Source organism: Oncorhynchus nerka, linkage group LG23 (genome assembly GCF_034236695.1).
Source record: "Oncorhynchus nerka isolate Pitt River linkage group LG23, Oner_Uvic_2.0, whole genome shotgun sequence".
NCBI lineage: Eukaryota > Metazoa > Chordata > Actinopteri > Salmoniformes > Salmonidae > Oncorhynchus > Oncorhynchus nerka.
Window position 1 is genome coordinate 28401088 of NC_088418.1, and position 25626 is coordinate 28426713.

The following is a 25626-nucleotide window of genomic DNA, read 5'->3' on the forward strand; positions in this document are numbered from 1 at the left end:
ATCATGTAGCCAAATACAACAGTGCTTCTGCCCAGTCTTTGGTCTGCAGAACTGACCTGGGGTCTGTTCCTTCTCCCATTACTCATTGGTCTAAGTGATGTGGCAACCTCCTCACTGAGTCATCTGAAAATATGAAAATGGTGTTTGTGTATTGGCTGTATCAGGTTTGTAATGGGCTTGCGAAGGTGAATTGGCATTTGTCAGGTAATTCTGGTACAGGGTGAAGTTTCCCCTAGATGCTGATCTTGGGTCAGATTTGCATTTTCCTCACTAATGATTAAGGTTAGGATTGGGGGAGGGGAAGCTGATCCTAGAGTTGTACCTAGGGCAAACTTCACCCCATAGCAGTGACTCATTGTGGATTGGTGTTTTACAGGAGAGGAGTGGCTCCACAGTGCCCTCCATTCTCAACAGGATGACCACCAAGCAGACTCCGCCCACCTTCAACAAGACCAATAAGTTCACCTCTGGATTCCAGAACATCGTGGACGCTTATGGGATCGGAAATTACCGGGAGATTAACCCAGGTGACATACAAGTCTACACTGTGTGCCTCTGTGTTGTTGTTGTTGTGTCTTTCTGTCGTTGTTGTTGTGTCTATGTATGCTGTTGTGTCTTTGTGTGTTGTTTTGTCTGTCTGTTTTGTTGTGTCTACATAACTGTTATGTCTCTGTGTGTTTTGTGTCTTGTGTTGCTTTGTCTCTTGTCTTGTTTTGTCTCTTGTGTTGTTGTGTCTCTATCTGTATCTTGTTGTTGTTTTCCCCCATGCCATTGTGTTGTAAGGTCCACTGCGATGTGTCTTACTGTGTGTTCCTTCCTACAGCACCGTACACCATCATCACTTTCCCTTTCCTGTTTGCCGTCATGTTCGGGGACATGGGTCACGGTGTGCTGATGACCTGCGCCGCCCTCTACCTGGTCATCCGAGAGAGCCGCATCCTCTCCCAGAAGACTGACAACGAGGTACGTCCCACCAAGAGCGCCGATGACATTGTGTGCTTCCGATTCATATCTCCTTTCTCCTGAAGTGTGCACACTACTTCTCACAAACCTAAAAGCATTAGATTGGGGAATGAATGGGCCAGGGGGAGTTTCCACCATGTTTCTTAGAACACTTAGTTCCTTTAAAGTCAGTGAAGGGATGTGAGCAAGTGCACACTTTGGGAGGAAGGAGATAATTAGGCCAATGTATTGTAGATTTAATTTGGCAAACTATCCTCTCTTGTACAGTAGGCTACATAACTTGGGGCAATTTAAGTAATGTTTTAGTGTTTGGTGTAGTTGAGTGTTGAATGATGGCTGGTACAGGATGCAGACATTCTTTACCCGGTGAGGCCTGGGTCGTGTTCATTAGGGTACGCAACAGAAAACATTTTCCAACGTTTTACAAAGGGAAATTAAAATTAGTGTTTCTTATTGGACTGGTCTACGTTTTCCCTCTCTGTCCGTTTTTTCCTTTCTGTGCCAATGAACATGACCCAGGCCAGTGCTCCAATGTGTGTTCATACTCTCCCTGCCCTGGCAGATGTTCAACATGGTATTCGCTGGACGCTACATCATCCTGCTGATGGGAATCTTCTCTGTCTACACCGGTATCATCTACAACGATTGCTTTTCCAAATCCCTCAACATGTTTGGCTCCGGTTGGAGTGTCCGGCCCATGTTCAGCCCCAAGGGAGCCAACTGGACGTAAGTTATCAATCAGTTAACTGTCCAACCTATAAATCCACCAATAACCAACCAATCACTCACGCGACTGCGCGACAGCCAATTGGGAGAAGGCAGTTCTTGGTAACAAGCTTTGACATTAGCTAACAACAAAAGGATACACCCACCACGGGAGATTTCAACAGCATGATTGCTGTTTAACATATTGTAAAAAACTTTCATTCCAGTTAATGTAGTAGCAGGGTTTTTCCACGAAAGGTGTCCTTTTTGTGTAGTATAACTTGGTGAAAACATTTTAATTCACCTAATTTTAACACTGTCATGACGAGCGGATGTTAAACTCGTCTGAAGTTGGTAACACTGATGTGCCAACTTCTGTCTGTAGCATCGGAACTGTTTGAGATACAAACTAATATGACCCCACTATGGAAAAGGGAGACATTGCTCCGTTTTTCTCAATGACCCCCACAAGTGTCATGGGACTCATCTGAAGGTAACCCATACAAACAAATTGAAGTATGGAGGTGGTTTTGTGGCAACAAAAATAAGGGGTTAAATATGTGTCCAAAAAAACTAAAATATTCCCTGAGCTTTCTTATATCGCCTAGATATAGGATAGACACTTCAAAACCTTATTCCTTATGATTTATTTTTTAACTGTCTTTTTTGCCATTTATGTATGTTTAATTCAATGCATTTCTAGGCGCTGTAGTATTAAAGGCCATTTTCAAAATTGTATCATATTTTTTTGTTGTTCTTGTATTTTACCCAATTATCTCCCCGATTTCGATCTTGTCTCATCGCTGCAACTCCTCAACGGGCTCAGGAGGCGAAGGTTAAGTCATGCGTCCTCCGAAACATGACCCGCCAAACCGCGCTTCTTTACATCCTTCTTTACTTCCGTTAATCCGGAAGCCAGCCGCACCAATGTGTCGGAGGAAACACTGTTCAACTGACGACGAGGTCAGCCTGCAGGCGCCCGGCCCGCCACAAGGAGTCGCTAGAGCGCAATGAGCCAAGAAAAGCCCTCCCGGCCAAACCCTCTCCTAACCTGGACGATGCTGGGCCAATTGTGCTCCTCCCTGTGGACTCCCGGTCACAGCCGGTTGTGATACGTCTTGGGATCAAACCCAGGTCTGTAGTGACTCCTCTAGCACTGCGAAGCAGTGCTTTAGACCGCTACACCACTTGGAAGACCATCAAATTGTTTTTTAATATATATTTTTAATACCTAAAGGGGTCTTAAAATTCCAAATCAAATTGCTAAATGATCCATAGTATGACCATCTTAAAATAATTCCATATGTTAGCTTAGTACCCCCAACGGCTTCGACTTTTAGAGTTTAAAATCTTCAGAGAAGTCACAGTGAGTGTACAGAGGGACATTTAGCAAGTCTTTATTTATTTATACACAAAATCTGATTTATTGAATGTTCCATCTGGGGTATATATATTACAGGGCACTTCATTTATTATACCAGGCTTTTTAAAATCTAATATTGGTGCACTTTCCAGCAATGCATACTAGAAACCCCCTTATGTATACTGTCTGTCAATGATAGCAACGCTCTGCAAATTGTTCACTTCAATTGTCTATAATATATCTAGGTTTGAAACTCTCAATGAAAATAAAGTGCTGCAGCTGGACCCAGCCGTGCCAGGTGTCTTCAATGGCCCCTATCCACTGGGTATAGACCCGGTAAGTCTGTCTGCCCAGTCAGTCTGTCTGTCTGAACAGTTATATTGTCCATCCCTCTGTCTCTCTGTGTCTGCCTATCTGTCTGCACTTACCGGGAGTCATCTCGACAATGAGAGCTCTGAATCTACGCCTCTTCTTTGTGATCTTCAGATCTGGAACATTGCCACCAACAAGTTGACCTTCCTTAACTCCTTCAAGATGAAGATGTCTGTGATCCTGGGAGTGATCCACATGATGTTTGGCGTCTCTCTCAGCCTGTTCAACCACCTGTACGTACCCCTCTGTGTTTAATGCTGTATGTGGTCTGGATGTCCGTTTTGACCTTTTACCTGTAAACCGGAGCGCCAAAGACAAATGGTAATGGTCAATAATGTTATTCTCTTCTCCTCTTCCTTCTCATATCTTCTGTTCTCTTACTGTGGGCCAGGTACTTCAAGAAGCCCCTGAACATCTTCCTGGGCTTCATCCCTGAGATTGTCTTCATGGCCAGCCTGTTCGGCTACCTCATCATCCTGGTCTTCTACAAGTGGACGGCCTACGACGCTTTCACCTCCAAGGACGCGCCCAGCCTCCTCATTGCCTTCATCAACATGTGTCTCTTCAACTACGGCGACGTCACCAATAAGCCTCTCTACCGGGGACAGGTGTGACCGGGGACCCTTCCCTCCCTCCATGCCTCTGTCGCTGATAAGGCTCCATGTCCCCAAAATGTTGTCTGTTAACATTCTCTCTGTTTTGAATCTATAGATGGGGATCCAGATTGTTTTGGTGCTGATTGCCCTTGCATGTGTTCCCTGTATGCTGATAGTGAAAACTATGGTGCTTCGGCGCCAGCACCTGTGGAAAAAGCACCTGGTATGTTCATCAGATCTAACCTTTATCCTTTACGACTCTAGTTGATTACCTGTTTTTGAGAACCTGTTGTCGTTTTCTTTCGCTTTTTTCGTGGCCTTTCGTTTCTATGGACTGTATGTTGTATTTCTTTAATGTTGTGCTTGGTTGTGTTTTGCCATACAATGATGCTTAAAGCATGCCTTGGAAAATCTGTGAAGTAAAACAAGTATATTTACTTTGCTATATTTTGATAAAAGATTACAAAGAGATTAGAAATAATTTAGCTGCATGTAAAAAATATTTATTTTGTTATTTGATTAACACAGGGCTAGCTTTGCTTGTTTGGCATATTAGTGGCACCTAACAAGTCTCCGATTTGTACAATATTCCCCATAATTTTAAATATTTTCCATATATTTTACATGTATTTTGCATACATGATTAACATTTTTACATGTATTTTACATATATTTTACATATATTTTTTTATATCAATCTGCTTGTTGGGTGCCCCCCTAAGTGCCAAATGCAAACATAACACCCCAAGGCGTGCTTTAAGCCAGACACAGATCTTGTGGCTTTTGTATCTAGTCACAGAAGAGGGAAGAATGCCCTGCAGAGAATCTAGAGCAATCTTTAGAGCAAACAGGCGTGTCCTCATCAACCGGACTCACCCAACAGGGCACACAGAAATTCGGAGGGGTGCGGGTGGGCAACGGGCCCACGGAGGACGAAGCTGGTATCATGGACCACGACGCGCTCTCACAGCACTCTGAGGACGGAGACGAGGTGAGCCAAGGGGTTTAACTGACCACGTACCTTTCTGACATTTTGGCTATGAAGTACCATCATTTCAGACTGAAAGTTCATTCCAAAAAAATCTGAGCTGGATATCTATCATCTGGTTTTCTCTCAGCTTAGAATAGAATCGAATATCTTCCCACTTCGGACCTTTCTTCCTTCTGCCATTCTAAAACATGTATTATGGCTTTTCTCCCTTTCAAACGTTGTATCTCTTTCTCATTGGAAAGCACTTCGTTCCCCTCTCTCATTTGAAATCATCCCGTTCTTTATCACACCGTTTAAGACCTCTCGTTCATAGCTACAGTATAGCTCTTCCTCTGGATCTTTCTCTCAAATCATTTGAAACCCTTTAAAGGATTGAGTCTGTGGACCTTTGTACGGAATTTGTGGTATCTTTCTAGACTACAGCACGTACTGCCTCACTCTATTCCTTATGCAACAGCAATGACTTGCTATAACCTGTCGCAGCTACATAAAACCCATTAATGTACCCTCACTACGTAGCTTCGTTACATCGTCTTCCTCTTAGACGTGTGTTTCAAATAGCAGCGCTTCTTTCTGTGTGTTATTGAGTGAAGGTGGGGGGGGGTACAAGTGAGGGCAGGGGGGATGGAATGGAAGAGATAAGAAATGGATTTTCTGTTTCACAGTGGGTTCAGAAAAGTAAACAGTGAGGTGATTTTTCATGAGAACCAGCCTCAGTGAGTCATTGCATCAGGGAATGGAATTTGGAAAATATTGTTTCTGAGTCAGAGGTTCTAGGGTTTTTCATGTAGGCCTAATGTTACATTATATATCCTGGTAAGAGGTTTGTTTTTTTACAGAGAAAGTGTACTTGATAGTCCAATAAGAGTATACTTTGATGATTTCTGATGAAAAGGTTTGTATGTTTACAAAAAAATTGCTGGCTTGTTCTGTAATACAAACTACGACTACTATGAAATGTGATCATGTACTGTGTCCAAGATGATATAATTTCATTGTGGGTTGTTGGGAGCATCTTTTAAAGTAATCATTCACTGGAAGGCCAACCAGACATTCTCTGGCACCTCTTCTGAAAGTTTAAACATTTAGCAAAATGCTGGATTAACTAAAACTGTTATTATGTTGTCGCAAAGAGCCATAGAACGTTATGTAATGCATGCTATTCATATAACAAATTGCTTCCTGAACCCTGCCACTAACCTTTGACCTCTGCTTACTTTCAAGCATGCAGAGGAGGAACCGGTAAGAGCCAGGCCGTGCATCCCGGCATGCTGTGCGTCTGCCTGTCCCCAATGACAGTATTCTGCGCCCTGTCTGTTTACCCAACCTGCCTACCTACCCACTCTCTGTCAACCACCCAAGAATGACATGTGTGTGCATCAAATCAAATCAAAGTTTATTTGTCACGTGCGTCGAATACAACAGGTGTAGCACTTACAGTGAAGTGCTTACTTACAGGCTCTAACCAATAGTGCAAAAAAGGTATTAGGTGAACAGTAGGTAAGTAAAGAAATAAAAACAACAGTAAAAAGACAGTGAAAAACAGTAGCGAGGCTACATACAGTGGCGAGGCTATATACAGTAGTGAGGCTATAAAAGTAGCAAGGCTACATACAGACACCGGTTAGTCAGGCGGATTGAGGTAGTATGTACATGAAGATATGGTTAAAGTGACTATGCATATATTATGAACAGAGAGTAGCAGTAGCGTAAAGAGGGGTTGGCGGGTGGTGGGTGGCGGGACAGCGTGTGTGTGTGTGTGTGTGTGTGTGTGTGTGTAGCAAGTCTATCAAAAACCAGTTTTGATTGGATTCCCTTCCATTAACTAACATTTAGCCATACCATCTGATTGGTCACTTTTTCTTTTTCTCTGCATCTCCTTTCTCACCAATCCTCAGTCCATCCATCCCCACCAATGTGCATTGAGATATCAAAAAGGCATGATTCTATTGTTGCTGTAATGTTTTGCTATTGATATCTGGATGTTGGATGAAAACCAATATCTGAGCTATTCAGCTTCTTACATTTGCCATTGCAACATGTACTGTGCAGTAGTGTTGTTTTTCTTAGCGAATCACGTTGGAAGCCCTTTTCAAGTAGAACAATGAGAGCCAGCGCTGGCTTTTCCGTGAACTGTGAGCGGATCGAAGGACAAAAGAGAGGGATGGAAAAAGGAAGCCTTGCCCTTGCCAAGCTAAACTGAATGATTTTGATTCTCATGTTTTTCACATCTCATACGCAAGGGAAGAAAGCCACATTACCGGTAGTTGTGGATAGATTAGATAAAGCAACCTCTTGAGGTACAATTCACTCAGTATGGAATTACAGCATACTTACAGTCAACTGTAAAGTGAATTTGAACAGCACCAGCCAGAGTCATGTTCAGCAGGGCACACTGTAACAAAACCTTTTTGCAATGGAAAACAAAAATATGTGTTTTTATTAGACAAGCTCAGGTGGTACCTCCCTGTTTCTTTCCTTTTTACTCTCTTTCAAATCCTTTTTTTTCTGTTTTGTTCCTACTGACCATGACCATAGCCTAGATCTGTGTAGCTTCCAGTGGAATGACCATTGTTAATAGTAGACATCTAGTTTCCATCGGAATGGCAGTAGGTCTTAGTGTACATGCTGTTCCAATGGAAGGAGCATTGATCTTAGAACACATCCCTGATGAGCACCTCCTCTCTCTGCAGTTTGACTTTGGAGATGTGGCGGTCCACCAGGCCATCCACACCATAGAATACTGCCTGGGCTGCATCTCCAACACTGCCTCCTACCTGCGACTCTGGGCCCTCAGTCTGGCCCATGCACGTGAGTGTTACCCACACACTGCACACACACACTACACACAGGTGAATATACTGTGCACGTGCATGTAACTACGTACTCTGTGCACCTAGAAATACATGCACGCGCACACACAACGAGTAGGCACGCACTCATAACACAAGCATAGTGCACATGCAATATGGTTCTTTTCTATCTCTCACTTACTCAATCATGCACATACTACATGGCAAGAGGGTTGACACTAATTGGTGGATAACGACCTACTGGTGGAATGAACGCCTTACAACGCTCACTTCTCACCTCCCTATCTCCCGTCTGTCTCTTTCTACCTCTCTTTCCCCTTTCTATCTTTCTTTTTTTCTTTCCTTCTTTCTCTCTCTCTATCCACAGAGCTGTCGGAGGTGCTTTGGACGATGGTGATGCACCTGGGCCTATCCTCCAGGAGCGGAGGCGGCTTCTTCGGCCTGTCAATCATCTTCGCGGCCTTCGCCATGCTCACCGTGTGCATCCTGCTCATCATGGAAGGCCTGTCCGCCTTCCTGCACGCGCTCCGTCTCCACTGGTGAGTCTCAAACACGCACGTACGTACACACTACACATACAGTGCCTTCAGAAAGTATTCTTACCCTTTCACTTATTACACATTTTTGATTGTGTTACAGCCTGAATTCAAAATGGATTAAATAGTTTGTTTCCCCCCTCTCACCCATCTACACACAATACCCCATAATGGCAAAGTGAAAACTTGTTTTTCGAAATTTTAGCAAATTGATTGAAAATGAAATACAGAAATATTCACACCCCTGAGTCAATACTTTGTAGAAGCAATACTTTGTAGCGTCTTTCTGGGTGCGTCTCTAAGAACTTTCCACACCTGCCCATTATTCTTTTCATAATTCTTCAAGCTCTGTCATATTGGTTGTTGATCATTGCTAGACAACACTTTTTTCAGGTTTTGACACAGATTTTCAAGTAGATTTAAATCAAAACTGTAACTCAGCCACTCAGGAACATTCACTGTCTTCTTCGTAAGCAACTCCAGTGTAGATGATGCCTTGTGTTTTAGGTTATTGTCCTTCTGAAAGGTTCATTCATTTCCCAGTGTCTGGTGGAAAGCAGACTGAACCAAGTTTTCCTCTAGGATTTTGCCTGTGCTTCACTCCATTCCATTTATTTTTTATCCTGAAACACTCACCAGTCCTAAACGATTACAAGCATACTGATAACATGATGCAGCCACCACTATGCTTGAAAATATGGAGATTGGTACTCAGTAATGTATCCTATTGGATTTTCCCCAAACATAACACTTTGTATTCAGGACAAAAAGTTAATTGCTTTGCCACATTTTTTTGCATTATTACTTTAGTGCCTTGTTGCAAACAGGATGCATATTTAGGAATATTTTATTCTGTAAAAGCTTCCTTCTTTTGACTCAGTCATTTTGGTTAGAATTGTGGAGTAACTACAATGTTGTTGATCCATCCTCAGTTTCCTCCTATCACAGCCATTCAACTCTGTAACTGTTTTAAAGTCAACTTTGACCTCATGGAGAAATCCCTGAGCGGTTTCCTTCCTCTCCAGCAACTGAGTTAGGAAGGACGCCTGTGTCTTTGTAGTGACTAGGTTTATTGATACACCATCCAAAGTGTAATTAATAACTTCACCATGCTCAAAAGGAATATTCAATGTCTGTCTTTTTTTTACCCATCTACTAATAGGTGCCCTTCTTTTGCAAAAACCTCCCTGGTCTTTGTGGTCGAATCTGTGTTTGAAATTCACTGCTCGACTGAGGGACTTTACAGATACTTATATGTGTGGTGTGCAGAGATGAGGTAGCCATTCAAAAATCATGTTAAACACTATTATTGCCCACAGAGTGAAACCATGCAACTTATTTTGCGACGTGTTAAGTAAATGTGTTAATACTTTCTGAAGACACTCTACGTCTGCATACACACACATTACACACGCTCACAGACACCCCCACACATTACACACTCACACACACATTACATACACACACACACATTACACACACACACATTACACACACACACACACATTACACACGCTCACAGACAACCAGACACACACACACATTACACACGCTCACAGACACCCAAACACACACACACATTACACACGCTCACAGATACCCACATACACACACACACACATTACACACGCTCACAGACACCCACACACACACATTACACACGCTCACAGACACCCACACAGACACACATTACACACGCTCACAGACACCCACACACACACATTACACACGCTCACAGACACCCACACACACACACATTACACACACACACGTGTACACACATACTTACAGTCCACACATACACACACACACACACAATGACAGACTCTGTATTCCGTATCCATGGCCCTGCGCAACCTCCAAATTGATGCTGTTCAGATCCCTTGGGATCTGCTCATCTGTTTTCGTGTAAACTCACAGGAGAGCACACATGGTCGGGAGGTGGAGTGTGGAATGTGATGGGTAAAGACTCACGGAGTGAATCCAGTGCCTTAGCAGAGGGGAGTGTGCCACTGACTGATGATCCAGTTCACAGCCCCCACAGTCTATCTTGGCTGCATCCCAAATGGTACCCTATTCCCTACATAATCCACTACTTTTGACCAAGGCCCATGTGTCGGGAATAGGGTACCATTTGGGATGCAGATTAACTGTCCAGTCTTCATGCGATACTCCATTTTTCACTTTCTCCAAAGTGTCCTTTTCCCCCTGAGTTTTCCAGTGCTAGAGGTCATGTGGAAAAATAGCTCTGCGCAGTGTAACCAAATAGACATATACTGTAGGTAGACAGGCGAGAGGCGATAATTTTAAGAATTGGAAAACGAAATAAACAAAAATCTCACTATCATTCTTTTTTACTTTGTTAGTGGTCTATCTTTCTTAGGTAAAGGTTTTTGGCATGTTACGTATAGAGTTGGGTTTATTTTCTTAAAACCTTCCTCGTCTGGCACTGGCTATTAAGCACTAATGACCATCTTACCTCATGGTTGTGAAATGAGGTATAGGAGAGTGTGTTTTTGTTGGATGCCAGTATAAGCCTAATGTCTTACGCCTGCTTGCCTGCCTTTGTACTGTCGTCTGTCAGTGTTGGAATGGTGCAGTGCCATACCGCTCTCTCTCCCAAACATCAGTCAGTCTATCAGCTCCTCAAAATGGCCTCCAGGGAAATGCTATGTAGACCACCTCACATAAGTAATGGGTGCATTCAAAATGGCAACCTATTTCCTATAGTGCACTACCTTTGACCAGGGCCCAGCTAAATATATTAAAGGCCCAGTGCAGAAAAAGTTTTGTTTTTCTGTGTTTTGTATCATATTGTACAACAGCTGATGAATATATATATATATATATATATTGTAAATGAAACTGAAAACGATCTGTTATTGGCAGAGAGGTTTGGAACTCTCTTTTTATTGGTCTATTAACTAATTTACCTGGGGATGTCACCGGGCAGACCAAAACTCTATCCCACTAAAACAGGTTGAAATTTCAGGCGGTCTTTTCAAACAGCTCTTACACTAAAATGGCATTATCATAATTTTCACAATTTCACAGTATTATTCAAAATCAAATCAAATCAAATCAAATTTTATTTGTCACATACACATGGTTAGCAGATGTTAATGCGAGTGTAGCGAAATGCTTGTGCTTCTAGTTCCGACAATGCAGTGATAACCAACAAGTAATCTAACTAACAATTCCAAAACTACTGTCTTATACACAGTGTAAGGGGATAAGGAATATGTACATAAGGATATATGAATGAGTGATGGTACAGAGCAGCATACAGTAGATGGTATCGAGTACAGTATATACATATGAGATGAGTATGTAGACAAAGTAAACAAAGTGGCATAGTTAAAGTGGCTAGTGACATAAGAATGCAGTCGATGATCTAGAGTACAGTATATACATATGCATATGAGATGAATAATGTAGGGTAAGTAGCATTATATAAGGTAGCATTGTTTAAAGTGGCTAGTGATATATTTACATCATTTCCCATTATTAAAGTGGCTGGAGTTGGGTCAGTGTCAATGACAGTGTGTTGGCAGCAGCCACTCAATGTTAGTGGTGGCTGTTTAACAGTCTGATGGCCTTGAGATAGAAGCTGTTTTTCAGTCTCTCGGTCCCAGCTTTGATGCACCTGTACTGACCTCGCCTTCTGGATGATAGCGGGGTGAACAGGCAGTGGTTCGGGTGGTTGATGTCCTTGATGATCTTTATGGCCTTCCTGTAACATCGGGTGGTGTAGGTGTCCTGGAGGGCAGGTAGTTTGCCCCCGGTGATGCGTTGTGCAGACCTCACTACCCTCTGGAGAGCCTTACGGTTGAGGGCGGAGCAGTTGCCGTACCAGGCGGTGATACAGCCCGCCAGGATGCTCTCGATTGTGCATCTGTAGAAGTTTGTGAGTGCTTTTGGTGACAAGCCGAATTTCTTCAGCCTCCTGAGGTTGAAGAGGCGCTGCTGCGCCTTCTTCACGACGCTGTCAGTGTGAGTGGACCAATTCAGTTTGTCTGTGATGTGTATGCCGAGGAACTTAAAACTTGCTACCCTCTCCACTACTGATCCATCGATGTGGATAGCGTGTGTAAAATTCCAACATCATAGTGTGGAAATATACTGTAAATAAAACACAGGAAAATCAAGTCATTGACTGCATTGGGCCTTTAAATGCTGCCCTCTCAACTCTGACAGCTAAATATTTGCTGTGGCGGTGGGACATTCCTTGGCACTTCCCGTGCTTCCCTCGTATGGCTGTCAGCTGAGGCCGGAGAGAAGAAGCGGGAATTGGGAATCCACCCTTTGTTTTTTCAATGCATCAAGACATCAGGTTGCGTTCCAAATGGCACCCTATTCCCTACATAGTGCTCTGCAGTACTTATGACCAGGGCCCATAGGTCTTTGTTCAAAAATTGTGCACTATATAAGGAATATGATGCCATTTGGGACACAGCCCAGAAAGAGTGACTATACCAGAGCCTGACTTTGTTCGTTTAACTCTGAAGTTTCTCACCTTGGCTTTCGGTAACTTGACTGAACATAAAAATAAATAAAAAAATGTTGACTGAACATGTAAACATTGAAGTTAACTTCTAAATTGTTCAGCAGAGGAGGATAGAAAAATTGAGTTGTTGGGTGCACAGAGACCAGAGTGACTATGTAAAGGTGGTCAGTGTACGTCACATTGGTCTTTACCGATGATTCTGACAATAACGTCCATAGCCTATATCATTCGAAGCATGCACCATTGATGTTTCTGGTCCTGGTGCCATATGAAAAATACCACAAACCTCCAAGATGATCTTATTTGAGAATAAATGTAATCTCTCATAATGAATTTCATTTTAATATCTGGTTGGGTTCCAGTTCCAGTGTAGATGAGGACGGGAATGTTAAGACGTGAAGGTCATCTGCCTCTGGATGCTGTGCTTATTTCGGCCATATTTGGTCACCCACCGCTCTGATACGACGTTCCATTCCAGGACGTTGCCCCCTAGGCGGCAGGTGACCTAGCGGTTCGAGAGGCGAGACAGCCACCGGGGCACCCAGTGTGTCAGCCCCCCGCACCCCCCCCCAAAACCTGTCTATGTACAGTGCTTTCAGAAAGTATTCACACCCCTTGACTTTTTCCACATTTTGTTGTGTTACAATGTGGGATGAAAATGAATTTAATTGTAACATCTTTGTCAACGATCGCCACAAAATACTCTGCAATGTCAAAGAGGAAGAAAAATTCTCTATATATATTTGTTAATTCGTGGAATATAAAACACTATCTTGATAAGATAAGTATTCAAACCCCTGAGTCAAAATATGTTAGAATTACCTTTGGCAGAGATTACAGCTGTGAGAGTTTCTGGGTCTCTAAGAGCTTTGCACACCTGGATTGTGCAATATTTATCCATTATTCTTTAAAACATTTTTCAAGCTCTGTCAAGTTGGTTGTTGATCATTGCCATTTGCCATAGATTTTCAAGACAATTTAAGTCAAAACTGTAACTAGGCTACTCAGGAACATTCAATGTCGTCTTGGTAAGCAACTCCAGTGTATATTTGGCCTTGAGTTTTAGGGATAATCAATGTCTGCTCTTGTAGAAAAATCTCCCTGGTCTTTGTGGTGGTATCTGTGCTTAAAATTCACTGCTCGACTTAAGGACCTTACAGATAATTGTATGTGTGGGCTACAGAGGGGGTGTAGTCATTTAAAAATCATGTTACCACTATTATTGTAAACAGAGTTAAGTCCATGCAACTTATTATGTGACTTTTTAAGTACATTTTTACTCCTCAACTTATTTAGGCTTGCCATAACAAAATAATTGAATACATATTGACTCAATACATTTCAGCTTTTCATTTTTAATTTGTAAACATTTCTAAAAACATAATTCCACTTTGACATTATGGGGTATTGTGTGTAAGTGACACAGAATCTCCATTTAATACGTTTTAAATTCAGTCTGTAACACAACAAATGTGGAAAAAGTCAAGGGGTATGAATACTTTCTGAAGGCACTGAATGTGTACTGCATGTACAGTATGTGTATGTACAGTGCATTCAAAGAGTGTATTCAGACCCCTTCACTTTTTCCAGATTTTGTTACATTACAGCCTTATTCTAAAATTTATTAAATCGTTTTTTCCCCCTCATTAATCTACACACAATACCCAACAATGACAAAGCAATAACCGTTTTTCACATTTACATAAGTATTCAGACACTTTACTCAGTACTTTGTTGACTCACCTTTGGCTGCGACTACAGCGAAGATACAGAGAAGATACGTCTGGTAAGACGAGGGGCAAGGGTGTGTGTCTATTTGTCAATAACAGCTGATGCGCGTTGTCTAATATTAACGAAGTCTAGAGGTATTGCTCGCCTGAGGTAGAGTACCTTATGATAAGCTGTAGACCACACTATCTATCAAGAGAGTTCTCATCTATATTATTCGTAGCCGTCTTTTTACCACCACAAACCGATGCTGGCACTAAGACCGCACTCAACGAGCTGTATAAGGCCATAAGCAAACAAGAAAACGCTCACCCAGAAGTGGCGGTCCTAGTGACCGGGCACTTCAATGCAGGAATACTTAAAACCGTTTTACCTGATTACTACCAGCATGTCACATGTGCAACCAGAGGAAAACAACTCTACACCACCTTACCTCCACACACAGAGACGCTTACAAAGCTCTCCCTTGCCCTCCATATGGCAAATCTGACCATAATTCTATCCTACAAGTTTTCCTGCTTACAAGCAAAAACTAAAGCAGGAAGTACCAGTGACTCGCTCAATACGGAAGTGGTCAGATGACATGGATGCTACGCTACAGGACTGTTTTGCTAGCACAGACTGGAATATGTTCCGGGATTCATCCAATGTCATTGAGGAGTATACCACCTCATCGGCTTCGTCAATAAGTGCATCGACGACGTCGTCCCCACAGTGACCGAAACAAACATATCCCAACCAAAAGCTATGGATTACAGGCAACATCCGCATCGAGCTAAAGGCTAGAGCTGCCGCTTTCAAGGAGCGGGACACTAATCCGGACGTTTATAAGACCTCAGACGAACCATCAAACAGGCAAAGCGTCAATACAGGATTAAGATGTAATCCTACTACACCGGCCCTGACACTCCTCGGATGTGGCAGGGCTTGAAAACTATTTCGGACTACAAAGAGAAACCGGGATGTGAGCTGCCCAGTGACACAAGCCTACCAGGTGAGCTAAATGCCTTTTATGCTCGCTTCGAGGCAAGCAACACTGAAGCATGTATGAGAGCACCAGCTGTTGCGGACGACTGTGTGATGGTAGCCGATGTGAGCAAGACCTTTAAACAGGTCAACATTCACAAAGCCGCGGGGCCAGACGGATTACCAGGACATGTACTCAGAGCATGCGTGGACCAACTGGCAAGTGTCTTCACTGATATTTTTAACCTCTCCCTGACCGAGTCTGTAATACCTACATGTTTCAAGCAGAACACCATAGTCCCTGTCCCCAAGGAAGCGAAGGTAACCTGCCTAAATTATTATCGCCCCGTAGCACTCACGTCGGTAGCCATGAAGTGCTTTGAAAGGCTGGTCATGGCTCACATCAACAGCATCATCTTGGATACCCTAGACCCACTCCCATTCACATACCGCCCCAACAGATCCACAGATGACGCAATTTCAATCGCACTCCACATTGCCCTTTCCCACCTGGACAGAAGGAACACCTATGTGAGAATGCTGTTCATTGACTACAGCTCAGCGTTCAACACCATAGTGCCCACAAAGCTCATCACTAAGCTAAGGACCCCGGGACTAAACACCTCCCTCTGCAACTGGATCCTGGACTTCCTGACGTGCTTATCCCCAACACTTGGGCCCCTAAGAGGTGTGTGCTCAGTCCTCTCCTGTACTCCCTGTTCACCCACGACTGCTTGGCCAAACACTACTCCAACACCATCATTAAGTTTGCTGACGACACAACAGTGGTCGGCCTGATCACCGATAACGATGAGACAGCCTATAGGGATGAGGTCAGAGACCTAGCAGTGTTGTGCCAGGACAACAACCTCTCCCTCAATGTGAGCAAGACAAAGGAGCTGATTGTGGACTACAGGAAAAGGCGGGACGAACAGGCCCCCATTCACATCGACGGAGCTGTAGTGGAGCAGGTCGAGAGTTCTTTGGTGTCCACATCACTAACGAACTATCATTGTCCAAACACAGCAACACAGTCCTGAAGAGGGCACAACAACACATTTGCCCCCTCAGGAGACAGAAAATATTTGGGATGGGTCCCCAGATCCTCAAGAAGTTCTACAGCTGCACCATTGAGAGCATCTTGAATGGCAACTGCTCGGCATCTGACCGCAAGGCGCTACAGGGGATAGGGCGTACGGCCCAGTACATTACTGGGGCCAAGCTTCCTGCCATCCAGGACCTATATACTAGGCGGAGTCAGAGGAAAGCCCCAAAAATGGTCAAAGACTCCAGTCACCCAAGTCATAGACTGTTCTCTCTGCTACCGCACGGCAAACGGTACTGTAGCACCAAGTCTAGGACCAAAAGGCTCCTTAATAGCTTCTACCCCCAAGCCATAAGACTCATGAACAATTAATAAAATGGCCACCCGGACTATTTATATTGCCCCCCCATTTGTGTTTACACTGCTGCTACTCACTGTTTTATTATCTATGCATAGTCACTTCACCCCTACCTACATGTACAAATGACCTCAACTAACCTGTACCCCCGCACACTGACTCGATAATGGTATCCCCTGTGTATAGCCCAGTTATTGTTATTTTATTGTGCTACTATTTTATTATTTTTTACTTTAGTTTATTTGGTAAATATTTTCTTAACTCTTCCTTGAACTGCACTGTTCTTAAAGGGTTTGTAAGTAAGCATTTCACAGTAACCTGTTGTATTCAGCGCATGTTACAAATAAAGTTTGATTTAATTCGATTTTTCTTTGTCACCAACCTGACCCTTCTGCTCCGATTGCTCAATTTGCTCAATTTGGCCAGAAGGCCAACTCTAGGAAAAGTCTTGGTTGTCTCCAAGAACACAGGAGGCCACTGTGTTCTTGGAGACCTTCAATGCTGCAGAAATGTTTTGGTACCCTTCCCCAGATCTGTACCTCTACACAATCCTGTCTCGGAGCTCTACGGACAATTCCGTAGAACTGAACTCAATTTCGAGTCTCATAGCAAAGGGCCTGAATACTTATGTAAATAAGGTATTTCTGTTTTTTATTTTTAGTAAATTTGAAAACATTTATAAAAACCTGTTTTCACTTTGTCATTATGGGGTATTGTGTGTAGATTGATGAGGAAAAACATTTTTGTAATCCATTTTAGAAAAAGGCTGTAACATAACAAAATGTGGAAAAAAGGTTAAAAGCGGAAGTACAATTTCAGTTGAACCTTGTGTGCCATTGATTATCATTATCTTAATCCATCTGCCCTTGCTTACTTCCCTTGGCAGATTTGATAGAACTGTGGGAAATCAGTTGTAACTAGTTGTAGCTATTGCTTCCTTCCACCCATCCATGTATCTCAGATCTGCCAGAGGAGTGAACGAGGACAGAGGAGAGAGGGAATGAAGTGCAGCCTCAGTCACTGGCAAGATACTGGCACCCCCCCCCCTCTCTGGGGAAAGGGATGATCGACAAGTGGCTAGCTACATGTAGCTTAGCAGTATAACATCAGGTTATTTAAATCAAATGCAAATGGAAGTGTTCCACTTTTTAAAAAGCCATTTTATCCTTTACTTAATGTAAATAATGTTGGGTAAGCACAAAAAAAGAAGTTGACTTCACTTGGCTTCTCACCAGTTGTCAGCAAGTGGATGATGCTGTGTATGTTGCTTTCAGCCAGTTGAATAGATATTCAGCAACTGTCGGTAGGACAATCCAGCTTGAAAGCGAAGTAGGGACAGCAGTTGTTCCACAATTTAAAATGTTTCTTCTTTAAGGTTTGTTCTCATTCAGAGAGGAGTTGGTGTTACTGCCAAGCATCTGGCCTCGTAACTGAGGAAGGAACATGCTGCTCGTTAAAGCCCGAAATGTGGTATAATGGTGCCGTCCAAAGACCGTCCAAGTTTATTTGAGGCTTTTTGACTCATGTCCAGGAAATGTTGGACGAAGTATCATAATTGACTATGATAATTTGAAATTGGTCTTGACATTCGAGAGGCAACCATTTCTTTGTTTTGTGTTGTGGCGGCTGGCTCGAGGCCTGGTCCCAAAACTCCATTGACCTGTTCAATAAACCACTGATCTTTTGCGGTCCTTTTTGTCTCCTTTTTTAGGGTGGAGTTCCAGAATAAGTTCTACACGGGGCAGGGCTTCAAGTTCGTCCCCTTCTCCTTCGAGAGCATCCTGGAGGGGCGATTTGACGAGTAAACCAGCTCGGCCACATCCCTGACAAATCCCAGACGAACACCCCCTCCCACCCCCCACCCCCAGACTTTTCCCTCTATAAACGTTTCTGCATGGACCCCCAAACTGCAGCTCTCTTACCCCCTCTAGGAGCCATGTTGTGACGTGTCGGTTTCGTGAGTTGTGTGTCTTACGCTCCTCTTTGCCCCACTCCAGCCTCGCAATGTTGTGAAGTGGTGTTGTTGTTTTTCCCATTTTCACGAAACTCCCTCCTTCCTTCCGTGATGCCATAAGAAGTTGCTACATATTGTGTGTGTCGCGTTTCACCCATGAGCTTATCAGTCGCTCTTCATTCATATGAAAGATGGTCATGGAGTGTTTATTCCAAAACGCATGGCTATGTAATGACAGCTGTTGACAACATGTGTATGGAATGATGCTATCCCGTAGCACTGCTGGTACTTACATCATACAATTTTGTGAAAGTGGTGAAGAGAACAAACGATGGATCGGTGACAAAGTAGCAACACTGTCAAGTTTTATTCTCTGGCATCCTATGGCATCCTATGGCATTCATTCCCTCAATGTGACTGGTGTAAAATGTTCTGGTATATCTATTCAAAGAGAATGTCCCCTGAGTGTTGTGGCTCTCCCTGTATATATTGTTTTGTGCAGCATGATCTAGCTATTAGCGTGACCGTGTCAAGAGGAAATCATAACAGATGCTTCCTGCTAAGGATATGACCAAATTGAGATGGGGAGATTATGGGGACATGTTCAGGAGCAGTTTGATTTGACTGTATTTTCTGAACCCGCTCCGTTGAGGAGCAGGCAGAGCGATATTTAAATCAAAACATAAAATGCCTTTCCATTGGTTACTGTACTGTACTCATTTACTTGCCCCTAACTCGCAGCAACTGTATTGTTGTTTATGATACTGTAGTACTTACACATATATTATTTTAAATGCTAGATTTGTAGCCTATTCTACTCTCATGTTGTTTTCATGTGATGAAAACAACACTCTCTTTGGTTCATATCGGTGGTTGTGTGTGATGTGTGCTGTCAAGTAATGAAACATATCTATCAAAATACACACATTAAGTCCTCTAGTACAATCCTATGGTATGTAGTCATCGACAAATATTTATTTTGTATTATTTTCGTTCTGCGAATACATATTTTAACTGGTTGTCAATGTGGTCATCTGAATTGTTGTGTTGTGTTCATAGTCGGTGTGTACATGTACGCGTGTGCATGCCCTGCAGAAGGATTGGCCTATTTAAAACAAAGTCCTGTTGTTAACGGTCAAATTTACTCTGCAGTGTAACATGTGCTCTGTCAGTTGATGTTTGTACATGATATCAGTCAGATGTGTTTGTGAAGGTAACTATTAAAACAAAGTGTTTGGGGGAATGGCCCTAGTGTCCTCACTTTCATATTGTGATTGTTATTCATTGTTGACAGTAACTATAGTTTTTCAGAGGTATACCCATCAGCTTTAAAAGGTACTTCACACAAATGACAATATTACATATTGGTTTCCTTACCCTGTAAGCAGTCTATGGAAGGTAAGACAGGAATCCATGCTTTGGTTTTGTGTACCTGTCTACTGTCTCCAAATGCTAACTTTTTAGCATAGACTGCTTACAGGGTAAGGAAACTGATATGTATTTGTGTAATTTGGGTGAACTATCCATTTAACAGTCATCGATACCTCAAATTCCCATGGTCAAGCACATACTTCCATCCACCCTCATCATCCCTGGATTTCTGAAGTCACTTCTTAGCGTTCCTGGTTTTTTGATTCCCTGGTCTATTGTTGAATACTTCAGTAATTGATTTCCATGTATGAAGGTAAAGCCCTCAGAGATTTACAAGCCTCCTTTGTTTGAAACAAGAGGAACAACATCAACATGGCCCTGAATACACAAAATGGGAGCTCCTCTGCCAAGCCATCCCACCCACTTCCCAATCCCCCCCTTCCATATGGCCTCAGAAGCCTGTGGAAACAAACAACCTGTTAGGACAATGCATCGTTATAATGGGAACTCCAGGCTAACCTCTCATGCCTCTTCCTGATCAAATCCAGGCATACAACAGCTATACTCAATAGGCGGTCCGCATTCCGCATCCGGACACAGAACGGGGTCAATACGGACCGGACCACGGGTCTTGACAAAAAGGAACTAAATCACAACTGAAGTGGACTGTTTTTGGAATGACGTTGGCCTAATTGTCCCTCTTTTCATAGGCTAATTAGTCTAGAGGCCTTGGAGGATGTTCTATGTACAACCTGGTTGCCGGGGGACATGAGTGTATTACCAGCTGAGCACAGACGATAGTGGAGATCCATAGCGCCCACTAGCGGCTGCCCAGGCTAGCAAGAGGCACGTGGCAACAATCCACTGCAAAAGAAAATGTGCCAGGGTGCACTCCCGCATTTCCCCGCCCGCAATATTGGGCGTTCCTGCATGTGGGCATTCCTGCATCTGCAGGAACCCCTTTTTATACTTTCATTGGTCCATTTTTAAGCTATGACTCCGGCACAGGAGGGAGGCTGGAGCGATCCAGTACAGTAGGTGGCAGTAATGCAAATAATATTGGATCCCAACTGCCGATAAACCCCACAGAAGAAGAAGAATCGGCAGAGGGCGACAACAATAGCTAGCTATAGCTAGTACACGGGGCAGGGACGACCGGTAGACAATGTCTTTCACGCCCGCCTGTCGGTCACTCTTTTACCGCAGTTCTGTTAACGATGGTGAGGGCAGGTAAGAGCGAAGGACACACTGTCTACTAGTATCAACCCCGCCTTCCGCTAGCTAGGAAGGAGGACTCTGGTAGAAATGAGGTTGGGGGCGAAAAACACATAATACTTTTATTCCCCTTTTGACCCACATTCAAACGTGTCATACAAGCATGAAGATGTTGTGCTCAAGGGGGGGCATTCATGCAGGACCAATGGGGTGCTTGAGGGAGGGGTGTTCATGCAGGAACAAAAACACCACCCGCGCGGGAACGCCCAAATTGTGGGTTGCAGTTGCACACTATTAGCTGGTTTCCGCCAAATGGATAGCAAGCACGCTCGTGGCCATCAGCTCTTTGAGTTTTCTGACGTGATGGCCAGAGAAGCATGAAGGAGATTAAAATATATATATATATATATTAAACTTTATTTAACTAAGTCATAAAGAATCGTGAGTAATAAAACAGGCGAACACCCGAGAAAGTTATTTAGCAAAGAAACGCTGCCAGAGGTAACACGAGGGAGCTCAACCCTTCAGGCGATGAGTGGGAGATATGAGAGTAGCTGACCAACAACCACCATAGATAGATATGACTGCACTTTTGGACTGGGGATACCCCAAGCCCACTCCCTCCCTCCATAAACTTGGCAGACTTCATTTCCCTTTCAAAGCATACAAATTCCTGTGAAGATTGGTACAAGTCCCGAGCTCTCTGGAACATGGAAGCACTATTTGTATTTGAAAGAAAATCAGATAGGCATAAGCATGTCCAAGAGAACGTCTTAATTATCCATTTTAAATGAAAGAGGAGAAACGTCTGGTCTCCGCTAAAGCACTATTTTTTATCATTCTTTATTTTATAACTGCGATAACAGGTATTTTGTCCTGTCAATAGCCTTAGGAATTGTAATATTTATACGGTAGTAATGTATCTAGCCTAAATGTGTAAAGACCCCTTTACCTTTTCCATATTTTCTTATGTTACAGCCAAATGTTTACTAATTTATTAAACATTTTAAACAGAAGGACCTTATTTACATAACTATTCAAACCCTTTGCTATGAGACTCACAATTGAGCTCAGGTATATCCTGTTTCCATTGACCATCCTTGAGATGTTTCTACTTGATTGGAGTCCACCTTTTGGTCAATTCAATTGTTTGGACATGATTTTGGAAAGGCACACACATGTCTATATAAGGTCCCGCAGTTGACAGTGCATGTCAGCAAAAGCCATGCGTTTGAAGGAATTGTCCATAGAGCTTTGAGACCGGATTGTGTCGAGGCACAGATCTGGGGAAGGACACCAACACATTTCTACAGCATTGAAGGTCCCCAAGAACACAGTGGCCGCAAACTGAGCAATCAGGGGAGAATGGCCTTGGTCAGGGAGGTGGTCACTCTGAAGGAGTTCTAAAGTTCCTCTGTGGAGATGGAAGAACCTTTCAGAAGGACAACCATCTCTGCAGCACTCCACCAATCAGGCATTTATGGTAGAGTGGCCAGACAGAAGTCATTCCTTAGTAAAAGTCACATGACAGCCCGCTTGGAGTTTGCTAAAAGCCACCGAAAGATTCGCAAACCATGAGAAACAAGATTCTCTGGTCTGATGAAATCAAGATTTGTAAGTCGCTCTGGATAAGAGCGTCTGCTAAATGACTTAAATGTAAATGTAAATGTAAAGATTGAACTCTTTGGCCTGAATGCCAAGCATCAGTTCTGGAGGAAACCTGGTACCATCCCTTTGGTGAAGCATGGTGGTGGCAGCATCATACCGTGGGGATGTTTTTCAGTGCCAGGGACTGGGAGACTCGTCAGAATCAAGGGAAAGATGAACAGTGCAGAATAATGAGAGATCCTTGATGAAAACCTGCTCCAGAGCACTCACCTTCTAACCTTGAGTGACTTGAACCAGATTGAACATCTGGAGAAACCGGAAAATAGCTGTGCAGTGACGCTCCCCATCCAACCTGACAGAGCTTGAGAGGATCTCAGAGAAGAATGGGAGAAACTCCCCAAAATACAGGTATGCCAAGATTGTAGTGTCATACCCAAGAAGACTCGAGGCTCTAATCGCTGCCAAAGGTGCTTCAACCAAGTACTGAGTAAAGGTTCTGAATACATTTGCTAACACTTCTTAAATCCTGTTTTTGGTTTGTCATTATGAGGTATTGTGTGTAGATTGATGAGGGGGGATAAAACATTTTAATCAATTTTAGAATAAAGCTGTAACATAACAAAATGTGGAAAAATTCAAGGAGTCTGAATACTTTCCAAATGCACTGTATGTTTGGGCTTCCTGCAGTCAATTTTCAGTCTACAAATGATTTGTAATTAAGTTTCGGCTCTCTGACAATACACTCAATAGAAAATCGTCCCGAGGCTGAATCTAGTTGATGATCTCTAATTCAGGCTATGTTGACACATGATATCATGTTGTAATCAATTCCACACCCTTTACAATTTCTCAGGGACAGTGTTCTCGTTCCTGTTGGAGAGCGACACTTTCCATGTGAAACTCTCAGCTAAAATCCAGACGCCCATTTCCGCTATGACCGTGTGCTTGCGGTTCTTCTCTGAGGTTGGCAGAGGCCAGTCCATTGTCTCACTGGCAGGCCCGTCATGATAAGGATTTGCTGTTGTTCAAACCATATGTGGGGGGAGCATACTGAGTGCACATCAAAGAAGCTGGACTGGATTTCTTGAGGTTGCCAGATAATAAGAATGAATGGAACTCCATCTGCTGGACCTGGGACTCTTACACTGGTCTGACCCAACTCTGGATAAATGGGAAGTGAAGTACATGGAAGTTTGTCACTTCAGACATTTCTATAACTGGAAAGCCAAGTATTATTTTAGGTTAAGAGCAATACACATATGGGGTGGTGCTTTCATAGATTACAGTCCTTTGTGGGGGACCTGGCCAATGTCCACTTATGGGATAGTGTCCTCCCTCCCTCCTTGACAAATCCGATTTTTATGTGAAGGGGAATTCCTTCACTCCTGGAAATATTCTAAACTGGAAAGCATTAGAGTACATAACTGAGGAGAACGTGTTCAAGGAGAAGAGTGACTTTAATAATGTTGCCTGAACACTAGCATGATTTTTTATCTGTCTTTCAATGCGTGTGATAACTGTTTCAGCTGTTTCAACATTATTATATGCTATAATACGATTTTCTTGGTTCCTGAGTATTTACTGAATACACTCTTCTAAGTAGGAAATGTAATATTCCCCTGATGCAAATCAAATCAAAGTTTATTGGTCGCATGCACAGATATGCAGATGTTATCGCAGGTGCGGCGAAACGCTTGTGTTTCTAGCTCCAACAGTGCAGTAATACCTTGTAACACAAAACAATACACACATAATCCAAAAAGTAAAAATAAAGAAATTAATAAATATCAGAACGAGCAAACTCAAGAGTCAAGGATATATATATATATTCCAAAGCATTATGGAGTGCCATGGAGAAGTTTAGTTACCATACAGCAGATGGCAGTGGTGAGCCATCCCACCACCCAAGTAGTATTTGGACAAGGTTATGTGACTTGGGTTTGTATGATGAAGGCAGTCGAGTGGATTGTGCCATGTTGTCATCAGTGGAGGCTCCTCAGAGGAGGACGGGGAGGACAAACCTCCTCACTGAAATCATAAAAGTATAATTTAAAACATTTCAAAGTTATCCTTTTTAGATAAAACTATACTAAATATAATCATGCCACCAAATAATCGATTAAAACACACAATTTGCAAAGGTCTACAGTAGCCTCAACAACACTCTGTAGGGTAGCTGAAGGACAGCTAGCTTCCATCCTCCTCTGGGTACATTGACTTCAATGCAAAACCTAGGAGGCTCATGGTTCTCACTCACTTCCATAGACTTACACAGTAATTATGATAACTTCCGAGGACGTCCTCCAACCTATCAGTGCTCTTGCAGCATGAACTGACATGTTGTCCACCCAATCAAAGGATCAGAAAATGAATATAGTAATGAAAGCAGCTTGCTAGCACTGCAGGGCATAAAATGTAGTGAGTAGTTGACTCAGAGAGAAAAAAATAATAATTTAACAATTTTGAACTAATTAATTTACTCCAAAATGAAGGAGAAGCAAGAGAGAAATATATATAGAGATTGTCATTTTTTTT

At 42.9% G+C, this 25626-nt stretch overlaps 1 protein-coding gene and 1 pseudogene across 5 annotated transcripts in view; both read left to right on the top strand.

The window, feature by feature from the left end:
* atp6v0a1b (ATPase H+ transporting V0 subunit a1b) overlaps positions 1-20157 on the top strand; it is a 42414-nt gene extending 22257 nt beyond the window's left edge. For 2 of the 5 annotated variants that reach the window (XM_029629591.2, XM_029629590.2), the window contains exons 11-22: positions 377-527; positions 824-963; positions 1526-1689; positions 3277-3367; positions 3518-3636; positions 3795-4011; positions 4115-4222; positions 4793-4990; positions 6215-6232; positions 7684-7801; positions 8171-8342; positions 18655-20157. In XM_029629591.2, coding sequence (XP_029485451.1) covers positions 377-527; positions 824-963; positions 1526-1689; positions 3277-3367; positions 3518-3636; positions 3795-4011; positions 4115-4222; positions 4793-4990; positions 6215-6232; positions 7684-7801; positions 8171-8342; positions 18655-18748 — 1590 coding nt within the window. In that variant the 3' untranslated portion in view covers positions 18749-20157. The remainder of the gene's footprint in view (positions 1-376; positions 528-823; positions 964-1525; positions 1690-3276; positions 3368-3517; positions 3637-3794; positions 4012-4114; positions 4223-4792; positions 4991-6214; positions 6233-7683; positions 7802-8170; positions 8343-18654) is intronic. The other 3 variants (XM_029629592.2, XM_065008025.1, XM_065008026.1) reach the window with 3 other exon arrangements.
* Positions 20158-21485: 1328 nt separating this feature from the next.
* Positions 21486-24565, top strand: LOC115106205 (serum amyloid P-component-like; annotated as a pseudogene).
* The last annotated feature ends 1061 nt before the right edge of the window (positions 24566-25626 follow it).